Genomic DNA, 14,849 nt, shown 5'->3' with positions numbered 1-14,849 from the left:
ATGTAGAACATGGATCCTACCCTGTGCGGCACTGCACAATCTGCAATTTTGGCGGGAAAATATGTGGCACTACAAGACCCGTTAAATAGTATACTACGTAAAGCCTACTAAATTGCTACTAAATCATTGTTATGTGATCTGACATTGAATTGTACTGGCGGTCTCACAGCGGACTTGGCATCGACCTAGTACGTTGGTTGACTTTGGCACCTTTGTATGATTGTTACTGACATATGGTGTAACATGATATTTAATTATATTATCTGTTCACTGAACAATCTACAATATACGGTGATAAGGAGACAAACCGAGATAATACATAGAATGCTTCAATAACGTGACGATCAACTCATCCAATGTCTATCATATAGTTTCCAACGTCTGGACTGGATTGCATCAGTCCCCGAACGCGTCGAAAAGTATAATTCTCACCATTGATTCTCTCGCATCCACTGTCCCTCTTCCCACAAAGAGATCAATGCCACGCTATCATTCTTCATGTGAGAAGAACCCGACTTGAGCATTTCTTCGCTTTCTTCAGCCCAATGGAAACGATCGAGCCCCAGCATGCCAATGTCAACCTCATCCAGGCGATCAGACTTCGGAGTTTGCAATGATGACACCTCGCTAAAAGACCCCTCGATATCAGAACGGGCGAGGCTCTGTGTGGATTTGACAGAACCGGCGGAGGATACCACATCAAGGGGCTGGCTTGGACAACGTAGATCGAGTTGTGCATCCAATCTAGAAGTCAGGTCTAGAATCGGAGAAAGCCGATTTGAGGCATCCATCATCAAGCGGTGAATTCGATCACCGTTGATAGCCTTGCTCGCGGAAATAGCGGTAGCATGATTTTCCTTGTCGCTGGTAGGTGTATCTCTAACGGGCTTGCGGTCTGACATATCCTCTGGTAGCGCCATGATGCGTAGAGGTGATGCACTGGGTGCGGTTCTACTACGTGACCTAGTGGATGAGCGCTTGTGCTTCGTCTTTCTCTTCATCTTTTGGACGGCAAACACAAGGGGATTTGCGGGATGCAAGACATGAGGAAGCGATCCGACGGTAGCAACATAATCAGCAGTACTCGGAGAGGCGAGAGGACTAGTCTTGAGTTTTGAAGAATTGCTAGGCGACAGGGGGGCATTATGTGACAAGTGGGCGGTCGCCTGATCGGTGATGGCAGGAAAGTTGCCTGTACTGATGAGTGGAGAATACTCGAGAAGAGGTGAAAATCGAGGAACTCTTGCAGGGGAAGGTAGCGATTTAGGCAACTTAGCCGGAGACATGCATGACGGTTGTTGACTGAGAAGACTGTGAGATGGTAATGGCGGAATAGGAGGGACAGGTTTTCGAGTTGATTTTACTGAATGACGCCTAGAAAGCTGCAGAGAATCGCGAGTTCCGGTGAGGGGTGATAAAACATAAGAAGGTGGGAATGCAGACAAAAACGAATACGGGACGGCAGTCACATCAGAGGCCCCAACAAGCCTTAGAGACGGGCCAAGATCTACACCGGAGGTCGTTCGACCACTTTGACACAAGTTACGAGACCGGAGACTGCTGCGACTGGTGTCGCATTTCTCGCAGAAGTTGCCAAGCTGTCCAGGCATTGAGCTATCAATGAATAGTGAATACCTCTGGGGAACGATGGTATCAATTTCTCTCGACCGTGCTTTGGTAGGATATGCGAGGACCCGGGTATTAGGTAAAAGATGGGGCCTGAGTTTCTTTGTCGCGTCTTCTGTACTGTGATCGCTGGAAAAACTAAAAAAAGACATAGAACGCGAAAGCTGCGCATGGGACAGAGGTGCCTGAGAAGTCGAACTCTTGCTCGAACGGTGAGTCACGGAATAGGATTTTGACGAACATTGCTTGGACTGCCGGTGTAGTTGATACATGAACGATGCAGTTCGGCGTTGCTTTGTCGAGCTCACGTTAAAGTCGGATTCGATGTCAGTCTCCCACGCAGGAGATCCGAAGCATCCGACGAGGATCGCAAGAGATGGTGTGTATTTGGAGCAAAATGCCTTCAGTTGAGTGGCTTTGAGAGAAAGTAGAGAAGAACGAGAGTTCAGCGAAAGATCCTGAGGGGAAGTTGACTGGAGAATTCGAGAACGGATGACACTCAGCCGGCGATATTTCATATAAATAAGCTTGACGACAAGAAGAACCAATAGAACTATGAAGGAGACAAGACATGCAGTAATCAACGGTTCGGGGGTTGATGAATTAATGTCATATGAGTCTGAGTGGAGGATAATTGAGATAGGCCGTGCAGATACGACGGTGCAGATAATCAGCGGTCCATAGAATGACCGCAGAGGATACACAAAGGCTGGGGCCATACGCGAGACAGTGACGGTGAGTGTTGAACACGATTTCACACTCCGCGTGTGTAAGCTTTTTGAGAGCGCGGCGAGTTCGTATATACTTGAACCTGAATCGCAACACTTCAAATTCCACGGATCACGAACAGATTAACAGGAGATGAGCTATTGAGGACCGGGAACCAGTCAGCATATGCAGGGTACCCACTCTTTGAGCACCAGCTCAAATCCCATGCTGACATCAGAAAATTCTCACGGAGACTCATTTCCTCTGGGACGTATTCCATGTTTCCACGCCTAGCTAATCAAATACCCCTACAATGCCTCCTCGCATACTCGCCTACTCTGCTACCGCCGGATACAGACATGACAGCATCGAGGCTTCCATCGAGGCTCTTAAGGCCAAGGAATCCACTCTCGATGTAAAGTTTGACTTCACCGAGGACAAGACAAAGTTCACAGATGAGAACTTATCTCAGTATGATGCTATCTTGTTCTTGAACAACTCTGGCATTGGTACAGTCTACATTCTTGAGTGACCAGTGCAATGGAAACTAATGGCTTCAAATCAGTCCTTGATGATACGGGGAAGGTTGCTCTACAGAACTATTTCAATCTCGGCGGCAACTTCCTTGCTATTCATTGCGCCGCAGACGCCCTTCGTGATTCTCCTTTCTTCGGGAGACAGATTGGTACGTTGTGACATCATGAACCGATGCTCCCGAGGCTTGACATCTGCATAGGTGCTTATTTTGACTACCACCCTGAGATCCAGGAATCAGTAGGTCGCAACAGGTTTTGTGGCCACTCGATTGCTCACGAATACTGTCATTTCAGGTTGTAGATGTCCTGGACAAGACGCACCCTAGTACCGTCATGCTACCAGATAAATGGCGCTTACTGGACGAGATGTATGCTTGTTTAGGAGCCTCCTTTGAAATACACTGACTTTTCGAAGGTACAACTTTGAGTCGGACCCTCGTGCCGTCGGGGCCAAGGTCCTTCTGACAGCTGACGAGTCAAGCTACCAAGGTAATGTTGATGAGCCGAATAGACGTGGGGGCTGACCATAATGATGTCAAAGATCCTCAGGCGAAAGAGAAGACTTTGCGCCATGGATCTCCCCACCCAATTGGTGAGTACTTAACCCGAGCAGTATCGACTCGCCTCGATGTGTCGTAGCTTGGTATCAGGAACGAGGTGCTGGCATTGAAAGCCATGGCATTGCTGGCCGCAGCTGGTTCACTGGGCTCGGTCATTGTATTGAAATATGGAGCGTGAGTTTGATATACTTGTCTTGGGTTGAAACTAATCAAAACCTTCTCAGGACGACCTCTTCTTGGGTCATGTTACGGGCGGTATCAAGTGGGTGTTGCAATCGAGGACCACGAAAGCATTCAACCCCAACGGCAACGTCGGCAATGCGTCCTGAGACCTGAGACCTGAGCGAGAGCAGTGAGATGAAATGTATACAACGTGGAAATGACATGTAAATGCAGAGCGAGAGAATGATTAAGAGTGTGGAATGGAATATGCATGTTCCTGTTAGAGGGATAATCATTGAGGTCTGCACTCTGGCTCGCCTCCCATGTTGTCATCGTCATAGTTGTCACCGTCTTCGTCCTCCCAGTCATCTTCGTCTCCTTCTCCGAACTGCGATGCAAACCCTTGATCAAAGAAGCCCGAACCAGCCGGGAAAGACCGGGCACGCACGTCCACAATATCCCCCTCTTCATATGGGACTTCATCGACAATCTCAGGCATTGGGTCCATGTCCTGTTTCTTTGATGGCAAAAGCTTCTCCAAAGCCTCCAAGATCAAGCAATTAGCGAATACCCTTCATAGTTGGAAACATACATACCGGCTTGTCTACGGATTGTAGCCATTGATTATCGGGCATTTCTATGTCAAGAACTATGAACAGGTCGCCTTTCTGATCTGGGTGTTTGTGTGTGGGCATGCCTTCTCCACGAAGCCTTATAGAGTCTCCAGGACGGATAATCCTGCCTGGTGGACTGGAAACCCGAATGCCCCTTCCGTCGAGGTGCTTGATTAAGATGCGAGAAAAACCTAAAAGTGCTTCGGATAGCGTGATCTTGACATTTGTCAATAAATTGCTGCCTGAGCGCTCAAAAGACTCGTGGTGAGTAGTTTTGAGTTTAAAAATCACATCACCAGCAGGGATACCGGGCTGTTGCACATCAGTCAACACCGTCATTCAAAAATTCATATTACATACCTGCTGATCGCCTGCGCCTGCAAGGACAATCCGGTGTCCATCTGGCATACCCTTCTCGATGAAAATTTCTTGTCTGGTCTTTTCCTCTACTGTCTTTTCACCCTTGCATTTTTTGCACCTACCTACCGTTAGTGGCCATAAATGCATATGCATAGCAGAACGAACCGGTCTTTCTCTTTTAGTTTACTACCTTGACCGCTGCACTCAGTACATTTTGTCCGTGCTGTGGCATACCGTGAAGCGGCAATCTCAAAAGAAATGTCCGGTGGAATGTTCGAAAAGTGGTAAAGCTTCGCACCTGTGTTTGGATAAAAGTCCAGCCTTTTCCTTCGCAGTGGACGCACTCCTTGGGTTTCGCGCTGCCCCGGGCTCCAGAACTACGTTGATGAAGCCTTGATTAATTGGTGATCCAGAACGAGTTCACACCACATACCCTTGACAAGTGCTGCAAACAATCTCTCTCGCCATATTCATCTTCACAGACTTTCCATTGTATAAATCTTCCAGCGTAACATCGTAGGGAACCTCGGTATCTTGGCCCTTGTCTCGGCGGGGCCCCCCTCCAGGTCCTCCTCCCCCCAAGTCGAAGAAAGTTGCGCCACCACCGAAAAATTGAGCAAAGAGATCTGCAGCATCAGCCATACCACCTGGTCCCCCCGAACCTGGACCTAGACCAGCCATTCCACTTTCGTCGTATAGTGCCCTGCTCTCCGGATCACTAAGGATCTCGTACCTAAAAAGTAGGCGTAACCGTCAGTTGAGTTTGAGGAAACAAGAGATGGAACGCACGCAGCAGCCATCTCCTGGAATTTCTGAGCAGCTTGAGGGTCGTTGGGATTCTGTGTTATGAAATTTCGTGACTGACGGCTAGTGTAATTGCATGAAAGCCAACCTTATCCTGTCAAACACAATGGTCAGCTGAGTTTGGAGAACGAGCACTGAATAACTTACGGGATGATGCTCCTTAGCCTGTTGAAGGTGTAAGAGTTTATTAATGGATCAGATGTGAACTCGTACCTTTTTCCGATAGGCCTTTTTTATATCATCTTGCGCAAACTGTTCGAGCCAAGCGCATGGAAGCGAGGTGTTTAGAACGTACCTTCACTGGCAGATGGTGGAACACCTAAAAGATCGTAAAGCTCGGTATCTACAGGCACTGCATAACTGTCAGCAGTCAGTTGCAGAAATGGTGGCTTAAACTGACTTTTTCTTTCCAGAGATGGAGGAAGGAAATCCGACTGGAGACAGCAGGTTAAGTTAATTTTAACGAGACACGCGTTTTGGAAAGACGCGCTTCGGAGTTTGAATTATCAACCCTTGAAGAAAAAAAACTTGGTTCTCGAAATTCTACTTGCGTTCAGTGCTTAGCCTGAAGCTCTGTGCATGTTACTGAGATAGGTGAGCGACAGTTCTTATTTTTCATCTCCAGAATGATGTTCAATCATTATCTACATTGTCTTACTGGGCTTGCCTAGAAATGACGAATATTCAAACCTGACTTCTTCCAACAATCCACTTGTAGTGTCCTTGTGCTTATCTTTCCATTATCTAGGTTCAACTGGCACTGATGCCTTCATACTTGTACATAGTGCCCTGCAATGAACTTCTACTTCGAGGCTTCTGAAATACTTAACCGTCTCGATGCGAAAGAAGGTTCCATCAAGGGCATCCTAGCCACTTTGCCTGAGAACAACAGATCGAGAACAGCTGCGCTTGTCATCGAAACACTAAAATGTCAGTCGCGGTACATCACATTATTAGATGTGATCATTTACCCACCGTTCAGACAAATCTGTCCTCTCCGATGTCATCCAGGCATCCAAGCTCCTCACCGAGGAAAGGAAGAAGATCAATTCTTTGAATTTAGCCCTTGTACTAGTGCATGACATACTCCTCTCGAATGGCATTCAGGCCGGGGACGGGCCCATCAAACAAGCCATTTTAAGGCACAAGACTAGACTGAAGAGCGAACTTCAACGAATCAAAATAAAACGAGGCGTCAAATCTGATCTGGAGTTGGCTCAGACCAGTGACGACAGGGCAGGTCAGGGCACAGCTGATAGAAAAGTGCACTTGGTGAACCATCTTCACAGCTAAAATTCCTCGTTACGTTCGTGTCAATACTTTGATGTGGTCGACAGAGGAAGCCATAGTGTTCTATACCAAGTGTGGTTTTCAACTGCAAGGTCCCTTTGCGTCGAGGTCAGCCATGTGTCCTGGGATATGTCTGAGTGCTGATGTCGTCCGCTTGTCTCAGCAAAGGGTTTGGAACTGACGAGCACATACCAGATCTGCTGGCATTCAATCCTGCTTCACAGTTTCGCGATGATCCCTCCTACAAAACCGGCAAGATTATTTTACAAGATAAGGCGTCATGTTTTTCCGCGTTTGTGCTATCGCCTCCCTGTAACGACCCAAATGCTGTGGTGATAGACGCAACAGCTGCTCCTGGAAACAAAACGTCGCATCTGAGCGCACTGATGGGTAACAAGGGAAAGGTAAATCGTTTATTCTATTTTCAATTTAAACTTTTTGATGGCGTGGTAGTTATATGCTTTTGAGAAGGACAAGAGGCGCTTTTCGACATTGAAAATGATGCTCGCCAAAGCTGCTTGCCGGAACGTAGAAACCGTAAACGCTGATTTTCTCACTATCGACCCTTCCCATCCAAAATATTCATTAGCAACTCATATGTGTGTCCTGCTCTAAACACCCTCGATTTCCACTCACTTCTACTAGCTTGCTTGATCCCTCCTGCAGTGGTTCAGGTATTGTAAATCGTCTAGACTATTTGCTTGAAGATGGCGAGTCTCGTGTATATTGTAACCCAACTCAGCTGACGCTTCCATAGAGACAGAAATGGTGGAAGAAGACCGGTTGAACAAACTGGCCACTTTCCAGCTCATGATGATTAAGCATGCTATGAAATGTGAGTAGTTCGGAAAATGGTGGCTATAAGATAACTCACTATTTCACCTATAGTTCCACATGTACAGAAAATTGTTTATTCTACCTGTAGCATTCACGCCACAGAAAACGAGCATGTCGTTAACCATGCACTTCAGTCGGACGAAGCAAAACGCAGCCACTTCAAGCTCGCACCTCGGAACGACGTCCTGCCCACATGGAACCGCCGGGGGCAGGCAGAAGAAATGAGGGGCACAGGTAAATAGTCGTTCCGCCTGGCACATCAATTAAAATGATACATGTTTTCAGATGATGCGGACAGCCTAGTTCGTTGCTCCCCGGGTGAAGATGGCACAAACGGCTTTTTCGTTTCGTGCTTCATCCGAGAGCATAATTCTGTGCTTCCTCAGACTAAACCATCGAAGAAGCGTAAAGGGGAAACTGAGGGAGTGGCTCCGGAGAAGAGGAAGAAGAAACGCAAGAAAAAGGTCAAAACAGAATGAGGTCTTCGTTCAATCCGCTAATTACATATCCACGTCGAAATTTCCATCCGCAAAATATAAGCATGTTTTGAGTTGTCGACCAATCCGTGTGCGCTGTCCTACCACGGTGTGAACATTTATCATTAGCGACCTCTGGAGATATCTGCAGTAATTCTCCTCTATTTCCCACCAGAGCCTGAATTCGCCAGTGGTGATGACACTTCAACTTCATAGAGAGCCAGCATGGAGCGTGTGGTACTTTCTTGGTTCCTCTTCGAAGTTTATGAAGCAGGGCCGACGAAGTCATTCTCTACATGTTTCAGATAATTTTGGCTTTCTTGATAACATCGTCAATAGTTGAGCTGACCATGACTGATGCTTCGGATTGACAACTATATGCCAATGATAGATATCTAGAGTATTCATTGCTGGAAGCGCTGACTAGCTTCAATAAGTCTTCTGGATGCAGCCTATCGAACAACTGAATACGACTTGACAGGTTTTAAATGCATGTCATAAGTCATATGCATATGTAACTCGATTCAATTCCGATTGGGGAGTTAAAACGAGTTCGGTCATTTTCGTAGTAAGCGTAGTTAACCTTGAGTTGAACTCGCCTCGACAGCGACAATATGAAAAGCATATGTAGACTATCCCTGATGCCTGCCGCTCAGGAAATGGAGCAGAGTGACGACAATGATTATTTCTAAGTGACGGCATGGATAAAACGAACATGAAGTCAGGAGAAAAAGGACACACCAAAATAATACCGTCGAACCGCTGCTTGAACCAAGCCATGGTGTCATCCCTCCTCACTCGGTGTTGGAATCCAATACGTGCCCGTCTCTCCTTTCTTCTGGCAACACGTGCACCAGGGCGACCCATCACGACGTAGAAATCCATTCCAAAAATACCGATTCCAGGATCGTATCTCGCACCGAGATCGATGTGCTCCTGGATACCGAAACCGAAGTTACCGGTCTCTGAGAAGTTCTTCCGACGTAGCTCATACTCCTTCACTTTGAGACCACGCTCAAGAATCTCCTCTGCCTTAGGCCCACGGATGGTGACGTGGACAGCAATCTTCTCGTTACGACGGATACCAAATGTACGAACGGTGTAGCGAGCTTTCGAGGTGACGGGTGTTTGACCGGTGAGCTGTTCGAGGACTTTGGATGCACGAGTGAGACGATCACCAGACTCGCCAACACAAATGTCTAGATGAATGCCTTAGCACCATATAAGAACACGAGAATAGAGGCGCACTGATGACGAGCTTGTCAATCCTCAGCTCCTTCATGGGATTGGTGGGTGCTGTCTTTTGTTCGGCCTGCAGCATGAACTTCGTTAGGCGAGTTTTAAAAACCACGTACATCACTCACCATTGTGTCGTGATTTCTAGTTGACTTCCAGCGTTATTTTGTCGCTGTCGAGGTATGCGCGAGGCTAGGTGTGTCCACATTTGGGTTCTGGAGGCTGAACTCTAATTGATGAACTAGGCAGCTAATTCGGAAGAGTCCGACTGCAATGCTTTTATGCATTACATAATATGCTAAATGACTTATGTATTACGAACACTTATTGCTGACTCATCTTCAGGCAGCCTGCCACTTGCGTTGTTCTTCTCGGTCATTCGGTGCCGTGAAATCCACTGACCCATCTTGTTCAGTCGGTACTACCTCTGCACTGAAATATGGCCTCAAAACGCGCACTTGAAGGTATGTTACTCTCTAGACATTAGTCAAGTATCAAACTCATGTGTTTCATCACAGGACCTGGAGAGGCTGGGCCGTCGAAACGCAGGCGGGCTGAGGACAATAATGACTATGTTAATGAAGAATATCATAGTGACCAAGAGGACAACGCCTCCTTCGTTCCTAGGGGTGCAACAATCAATTTCAGTGCGTTAACGAGGAAATTAGCGGAAGCCCGGAGGGCCAAGCCCATCGACGGTGATGAAAGCTCATTAGACGCACATCGTCGACAACAAGACGCACTCGTTTCCCACATATTCATGGATCAGGATTTCTCTTTTCTCCATCTTAAACCTGACCATGCTTCGCGGCCATTATGGATTAGTCCTGATGACGGCCACATTATTCTCGAGGCCTTTTCACCCATTGCAGAACAGGCTCAGGACTTTCTTGTAGCTATCAGTGAACCTGTTAGCAGGTACGCAGATTCCTGCTGTGTAATTTACATGTTTAGACACGCCATCAGGCCGGCCTTTATCCACGAATACAAACTCACTTCTTATTCACTGTACGCTGCGGTGTCGGTCGGGTTGCAAACAGAAGATATCATTGAAGTTCGTGTGCACTAAGGTCTTCGTGCTGCTGGAGTGTGCTAATGCATTTAATCCTGCAAGGTGTTGAACCGGCTTTCCAAGGTGTGTCTCCTGGGGCATGTAATCTAACTGAGCTTCACAAAGACACAAGGTCCCAGTGCCAGAAACGATCACTAACTTCATCCGGGAGCGGACGTTATCTTACGGGAAAGTGAAGCTTGTGCTAAAACACAACAAGTATTTCGTTGAGAGCAGCCATCCGGAAACCCTTCAGCTCCTTTTGAAGGACAAAGTGATACGAGAGGCACGAGTGGTTTCTCAACAAATGGACAACAGTATCAAGGCTGCCACCTTTACGACTACAAAAGCCCCTGTGAAGGGTAACCTTGTGATCCCTGGAACCAAGGAGGCTGAGAAGAAGAAGGATGAGACTGCGGGCACTAGGGCCGGAGCATCCATGTCCGGAGGCGCCGCGGATGCTGACCTTTTTACCTCAATTGTTGGCGTTGACAACGGTAGGCTGTACCCTCTGTTGCCGGTCTGTCTCATTGCTCTTGCATTAGATGAAATCGATGAAGACGACGACAATGTTCATGCATTCGAGATTGACGATGCAAAAATCGATGTGAGTTTCTAGAATAGATAGCTTCTTGTGGATTTCTCACGGGTTCTTTTAGGACGTCAAGAAGCGATGTAATGAGTTGGAATATCCAATGCTTGAGGAGTATGACTTCAGGAATGACACGGTCAATGCGAATCTGGACATTGATCTTAAACCGGCAACCGTCATTCGACCATATCAAGAGACGAGCTTGAGCAAGATGTTCGGAAATGGGTATGTCGCAATTTTTAGTTGTCTAGGTACCTTCTGACCTGTGGACTTAGCCGTGCACGGTCTGGAATTATTGTTCTTCCATGCGGGGCGGGAAAAACTCTCGTCGGCATTACAGCAGCCTGCACGATTAAAAAATCGTGTCTAGTACTGTGCACTTCTTCGTATGTTTGATAGCACTGATGCTGTGCTTCGGAACGTTCTCATGAAAGTATTTTTTTCCAGCGTGTCTGTTATGCAATGGAAGCAACAATTCATGCAGTGGTCCAATGTGACAGATCGTCAAATTGCCGTTTTTACCGCAGATCAGAAAGAAAGAGTACGTCTTAGCCATGATTTGTGCCTTTCCTTGGAATCTGATGATAAGGACTTACGTGTAGTTCGCTGGAGAGAGTGGTATCGTCGTATCGACGTATTCCATGGTCGCAAATACGCACAATAGGTCCCACGAGTCTAAGAAAATGATGGAGTTTTTGACTTCACGTGAATGGGGTTTCATTCTGTTAGATGAAGTGCACGTCGTGCCGGCTGCCATGTTCCGCCGTGTTGTTACAACAATCAAAGCGCATTCAAAGCTTGGCTTGACCGGTGAGTTACGTAGAAGAATGCAGACCCAGTCGCTAATTTCACTCTGCTCACAGCGACTCTTGTGCGTGAGGACGACAAAATTGCGGATCTCAACTACATGATAGGACCAAAGTTATATGAAGCCAACTGGATGGATCTTGCAGCCAAGGGACATATAGCCAATGTTCAGGTAAGTTCTGTATTCTCTACATTCCGCGGCTTTTGCTGGACCAATTACCTCTTCACTAGTGTGCCGAAGTTTGGTGTCCTATGACTCCCGAGTTTTACAAGGAGTATCTTCGGGAACAATCTCGGAAGCGTATGCTGCTTTATTGTATGAATCCGAAGAAGTTCCAAGCGTGCCAATTCCTCATTAAATTCCACGAGGCAAGAGGAGACAAAGTTATCGTCTTTTCCGATAATGTGTTTGCACTTGAGGTAAGATCGTTGACATCTTTACCGGTACATGTCTTCAAGTATTCTAGGCGTACGCCAAGAAACTGGGGAAGCCTTATATCCACGGTGGTACGGGGCAGGTTGAGCGGATGCGGGTGTTGCAATGGTTTCAGCACGATTCCAATGTCAACACCATCTTCCTGTCCAAGGTACAATTTACGATATCATGCAGAAAGAGACTCTTCATTGACTTCTCCTGTGCAGGTCGGCGATACGTCCATAGATCTGCCGGAGGCTACGTGCCTTATCCAGATTAGTTCACACTTCGGGTCAAGGCGACAAGAAGCTCAGCGTTTAGGTATGTTGATATGACAATACTTTACTACACGATTTCATGGACAGCGACTGTGACATCACAGGTCGCATCTTACGAGCAAAGCGGCGTAACGACGAAGGATTCAATGCTTTCTTTTACTCGCTGGTTTCCAAAGACACGCAAGAGATGTTTTATAGCACGAAACGGCAACAATTTCTCATTGACCAGGGTTATGCGTTCAAGGTCATTACGCACCTGGACGGACTTGAGGACCTGGAAGACTTGGTGTACAAGACAAAGGATGAGCAAATCGAGTTGATTTCATCGGTGCTGTTGGCGAACGAGAGCGAAGCTGATCTAGGAACGGACATACGCGGGAATGAGGGGGACTTGGCAGGCACGGTGACATCGAAAGACTTTGGTCCTACGAGGTTTCCGGCAGCGCAACGAACGACAGGGTCTCTCACGGCACTGAGTGGTGCACAACACATGTCGTACGTCGAGCAAAACAAGTCAACGAACAAGAAACTTGCGCGGGATGCAGCCCCACGCCATAAATTATTTTCGCGGCGCGATAAGGACAAAGCTACTGCACGGAAAGAGCAGCGAGCGATGGGGCGCACTTGAGGACTGGGCCCGCGGTTTCCACCGTTGTCACATTGTTGAAGCTTTGACAATTTGTTATAAACTACCTTAACGCCACCGTTTGAATGACGTACTATTAGCTACGTAGCATAGAGATCTTTGAAGACCCCCCTCCCCCCTTAAAGTTCTCTTCCAAAAGGGTTACTTCTGACGAAGAACTTGAATTAATTGACGTGGCTCTTGGATCATGACAAGACTCGTCACATCGGCCGAAAGCGGCAAGTGAGCGGAGATCGGTTCGGAGCCAAAAAAGTAGATCTGGTCCAGGCAAGGTCCAGCCTGTGACTTGATCGAATAGGGATCGAATGCGGACGTGATACACAAAGATCTGGCTTGCCCGATGAAGTGGTCCCTTTTTATATGTTCTCCTGCCTTCCCTCTCTTTAGGTCCTTTCCTCCCCGCCTTCATCTACTACCGCTTTTTCATCCCTCAATCACTTTTTAAATTTAAATGTCCTCAAAGCGTGGCCGCAAGCGCAATGATAACCTTCCTCCTAATAGAGCCAGGGATGTCCAGAGAGCATTTCGTGCACGGCGAGCTGCTCATCTACAAGTGCGGCATTTTTATCTAACTTCTATTTCCAATCGTCATCTAATTTCACTCCTTTTCCAGGCTCTCGAGTTGCGAGTATCGGAGCTGGAGGAAGAGAATAACTGCTTAAGAGCTGCACTCAATCTACCTGCAGCTAACCGCCCATCTCTCGGTAAAGGTCCGACAGGCAAGGATAAATCAAAATCTCTAGAGACAACGCCTGTTGCTGCCCAATCCAACTCTTCTAAAAGCCGAGAGTCATCGCCCGTCGCAGAGTCTCCTTCTCCGGGTCGTTCAGAATCCGCTTCTCCATCCGTTGTCAGTGGTAACTTGCGCAGTCCTCCTGTAATGGACGGCCATTGGGAAGAAAGTTTTATGATGAGTGATCAACAATCACAGGGCTCTCATGTATCATCTTCGTCCTCCGCTTCCTATAGTCTTCGCCCAGTTCCCCCAGCTATATCCCAGAAGAGCTCCCATCAATTCACTTTTTCAAATCCGATGCCGCCTCCTCGCTCTATGATTTCAAGTAGCGTCCCTGCGCACTCCATTCAGCCAAACTATGCACATACCGCTGATAGGCCCATTGCTACTGGATATAATGATATGAACTATCTCCTATGCGATGTCCGAGAAAACGCACATTATCCTTACTCATATCAACCATCCCAATTCAATCCAGATCATGCCATGTCCCCACCGGCTCAGCATCCTATTCATCCATCCCAAAACCATCATCCACAGCGCACGCCCCTGCCGCATACGTCAATAGCGTACCCACAACGACGTTCAGTCAATGAACCTTCTGGGTTCAGACCGTTAGGCACCGATTTACACCTGCCGAGCCCCCCGCCGCATCCACAGGCGGTGCGCCTGGCATCGCCAGCTCCGTCTGTGCAGGATCCACGATCTCATTATACCTCTCACGGCAAGCATCCTAATGCTCTTCGGTGACCTTTCAATCGTTGTTGTCGTCGTCGTCCTGTACTTCTTAATTCCCGTTTTTGTCGTAACTATTCTCATCCTTTGTACTATCAGCCCTTCCTCGCACAACCTCGGGATTCTCATTGCTCATCGCTAAATGATTTTAACAACGTCTGTATCGCTATCGCTCGCGAGCTTTCTTCTTCCTAGCCACCTAGTCAATTCTACATTAGATGTATACACAGCTATCTGGTAAAATATTCTTTCCATGTAATAGCTTTAATTCTGCCCGTCATGCTGGCAATTCCGATGCTCGGACACGATCCAGCATGACCCATTGCGCTTGAATCGGTTCGAATCGTGATGATGAGTCACTCATAACTGAACCAAATTTA

The 14,849-nt window shown here is 47.3% G+C and overlaps 7 protein-coding genes across 7 annotated transcripts; 4 read left to right on the top strand and 3 right to left on the bottom strand.

Moving 5' to 3' along the window:
- Positions 1-220: 220 nt before the first annotated feature.
- Positions 221-2,597, bottom strand: EDB93DRAFT_738162 (uncharacterized protein). Its single transcript, XM_041457280.1, has one exon. It carries the CDS (start codon positions 2,343-2,345, stop codon positions 429-431), a length of 1,917 nt encoding a protein of 638 aa, XP_041311704.1. The 5' UTR covers positions 2,346-2,597; the 3' UTR covers positions 221-428.
- On the top strand, positions 2,497-3,822 carry EDB93DRAFT_738134 (ThuA-like domain-containing protein). The gene is made up of 8 exons (XM_041457279.1): positions 2,497-2,843; positions 2,900-3,019; positions 3,071-3,108; positions 3,165-3,238; positions 3,286-3,359; positions 3,412-3,462; positions 3,510-3,604; positions 3,655-3,822. The coding sequence occupies exons 1-8, from the start codon at positions 2,648-2,650 to the stop codon at positions 3,757-3,759; spliced, it is 753 nt and encodes a 250-aa protein (XP_041311703.1). The 5' UTR covers positions 2,497-2,647; the 3' UTR covers positions 3,760-3,822.
- Positions 3,664-5,857, bottom strand: EDB93DRAFT_738201 (uncharacterized protein). Its single transcript, XM_041457281.1, has 13 exons — positions 5,771-5,857; positions 5,666-5,722; positions 5,584-5,612; positions 5,518-5,535; positions 5,459-5,464; positions 5,356-5,405; positions 5,253-5,299; positions 5,000-5,213; positions 4,865-4,943; positions 4,732-4,814; positions 4,567-4,684; positions 4,189-4,518; positions 3,664-4,136 (listed from the first exon to the last, which is right to left on the bottom strand). Coding segments are annotated over exons 1-13 (1,284 nt in total). The 5' UTR covers positions 5,772-5,857; the 3' UTR covers positions 3,664-3,884.
- A 307-nt stretch (positions 5,858-6,164) lies between these two features.
- On the top strand, positions 6,165-8,334 carry EDB93DRAFT_1300687 (S-adenosyl-L-methionine-dependent methyltransferase; the record flags this gene model as incomplete). Its single annotated transcript, XM_041454680.1, is given in 9 exon segments — positions 6,165-6,300; positions 6,353-6,610; positions 6,660-6,779; positions 6,799-7,064; positions 7,114-7,259; positions 7,306-7,379; positions 7,418-7,495; positions 7,549-7,731; positions 7,783-8,334. The coding sequence occupies 9 exon segments, from the start codon at positions 6,165-6,167 to the stop codon at positions 7,974-7,976; spliced, it is 1,455 nt and encodes a 484-aa protein (XP_041311701.1). The 3' UTR covers positions 7,977-8,334.
- Position 8,335: 1 nt separating this feature from the next.
- On the bottom strand, positions 8,336-9,398 carry EDB93DRAFT_738333 (60S ribosomal protein L11). Its single transcript, XM_041457282.1, has 4 exons — positions 9,338-9,398; positions 9,222-9,273; positions 8,715-9,172; positions 8,336-8,661 (listed from the first exon to the last, which is right to left on the bottom strand). The coding sequence occupies exons 1-4, from the start codon at positions 9,338-9,340 to the stop codon at positions 8,656-8,658; spliced, it is 519 nt and encodes a 172-aa protein (XP_041311700.1). The 5' UTR covers positions 9,341-9,398; the 3' UTR covers positions 8,336-8,655.
- Positions 9,399-9,648: 250 nt separating this feature from the next.
- On the top strand, positions 9,649-13,374 carry EDB93DRAFT_1300655 (DNA helicase; the record flags this gene model as incomplete). The annotated part of the gene is made up of 15 exons (XM_041454679.1): positions 9,649-9,673; positions 9,728-10,127; positions 10,176-10,263; positions 10,324-10,344; positions 10,394-10,757; positions 10,806-10,867; positions 10,920-11,077; positions 11,128-11,238; positions 11,300-11,393; positions 11,455-11,662; positions 11,716-11,831; positions 11,891-12,079; positions 12,127-12,246; positions 12,302-12,395; positions 12,457-13,374. 15 exons carry the CDS (start codon positions 9,649-9,651, stop codon positions 12,978-12,980), a joined length of 2,574 nt encoding a protein of 857 aa, XP_041311699.1. The 3' UTR covers positions 12,981-13,374.
- On the top strand, positions 13,291-14,808 carry EDB93DRAFT_1220165 (uncharacterized protein). Its single transcript, XM_041451133.1, has 2 exons — positions 13,291-13,551; positions 13,612-14,808. Exons 1-2 carry the CDS (start codon positions 13,450-13,452, stop codon positions 14,482-14,484), a joined length of 975 nt encoding a protein of 324 aa, XP_041311698.1. The 5' UTR covers positions 13,291-13,449; the 3' UTR covers positions 14,485-14,808.
- Positions 14,809-14,849: the final 41 nt, after the last annotated feature.

The sequence above is a fragment of the Suillus bovinus genome (assembly GCF_016758785.1).
Source record: "Suillus bovinus strain UH-Sbo-P2 chromosome Unknown EDB93scaffold_6, whole genome shotgun sequence".
NCBI classification, from domain to species: domain Eukaryota; kingdom Fungi; phylum Basidiomycota; class Agaricomycetes; order Boletales; family Suillaceae; genus Suillus; species Suillus bovinus.
The sequence above is the reverse complement of the archived record's forward strand: the minus strand, read 5'-3'. Positions and strand labels throughout refer to the sequence as shown.

Coding starts and splice junctions, on each gene's coding strand:
- EDB93DRAFT_738162 (XM_041457280.1), bottom strand. CDS start 2,345: ATGGCCCCAGCCTTTGTGTATCCTCTGCGGTCATTCTATGGACCGCTG.
- EDB93DRAFT_738134 (XM_041457279.1), top strand. CDS start 2,648: ATGCCTCCTCGCATACTCGCCTACTCTGCTACCGCCGGATACAGACAT. Junction 3,360..3,411: donor TGACGAGTCAAGCTACCAAG/GTAATGTTGATG, acceptor ATGATGTCAAAG/ATCCTCAGGCGAAAGAGAAG. Junction 3,605..3,654: donor ATTGTATTGAAATATGGAGC/GTGAGTTTGATA, acceptor AAACCTTCTCAG/GACGACCTCTTCTTGGGTCA.
- EDB93DRAFT_738201 (XM_041457281.1), bottom strand. Junction 5,613..5,665: donor TCCACCATCTGCCAGTGAAG/GTACGTTCTAAA, acceptor AGTTTGCGCAAG/ATGATATAAAAAAGGCCTAT. Junction 4,685..4,731: donor AAACTAAAAGAGAAAGACCG/GTTCGTTCTGCT, acceptor AACGGTAGGTAG/GTGCAAAAAATGCAAGGGTG.
- EDB93DRAFT_738333 (XM_041457282.1), bottom strand. Junction 9,173..9,221: donor GATTGACAAGCTCGTCATCA/GTGCGCCTCTAT, acceptor GCATTCATCTAG/ACATTTGTGTTGGCGAGTCT.
- EDB93DRAFT_1220165 (XM_041451133.1), top strand. CDS start 13,450: ATGTCCTCAAAGCGTGGCCGCAAGCGCAATGATAACCTTCCTCCTAAT. Junction 13,552..13,611: donor GGCGAGCTGCTCATCTACAA/GTGCGGCATTTT, acceptor CTCCTTTTCCAG/GCTCTCGAGTTGCGAGTATC.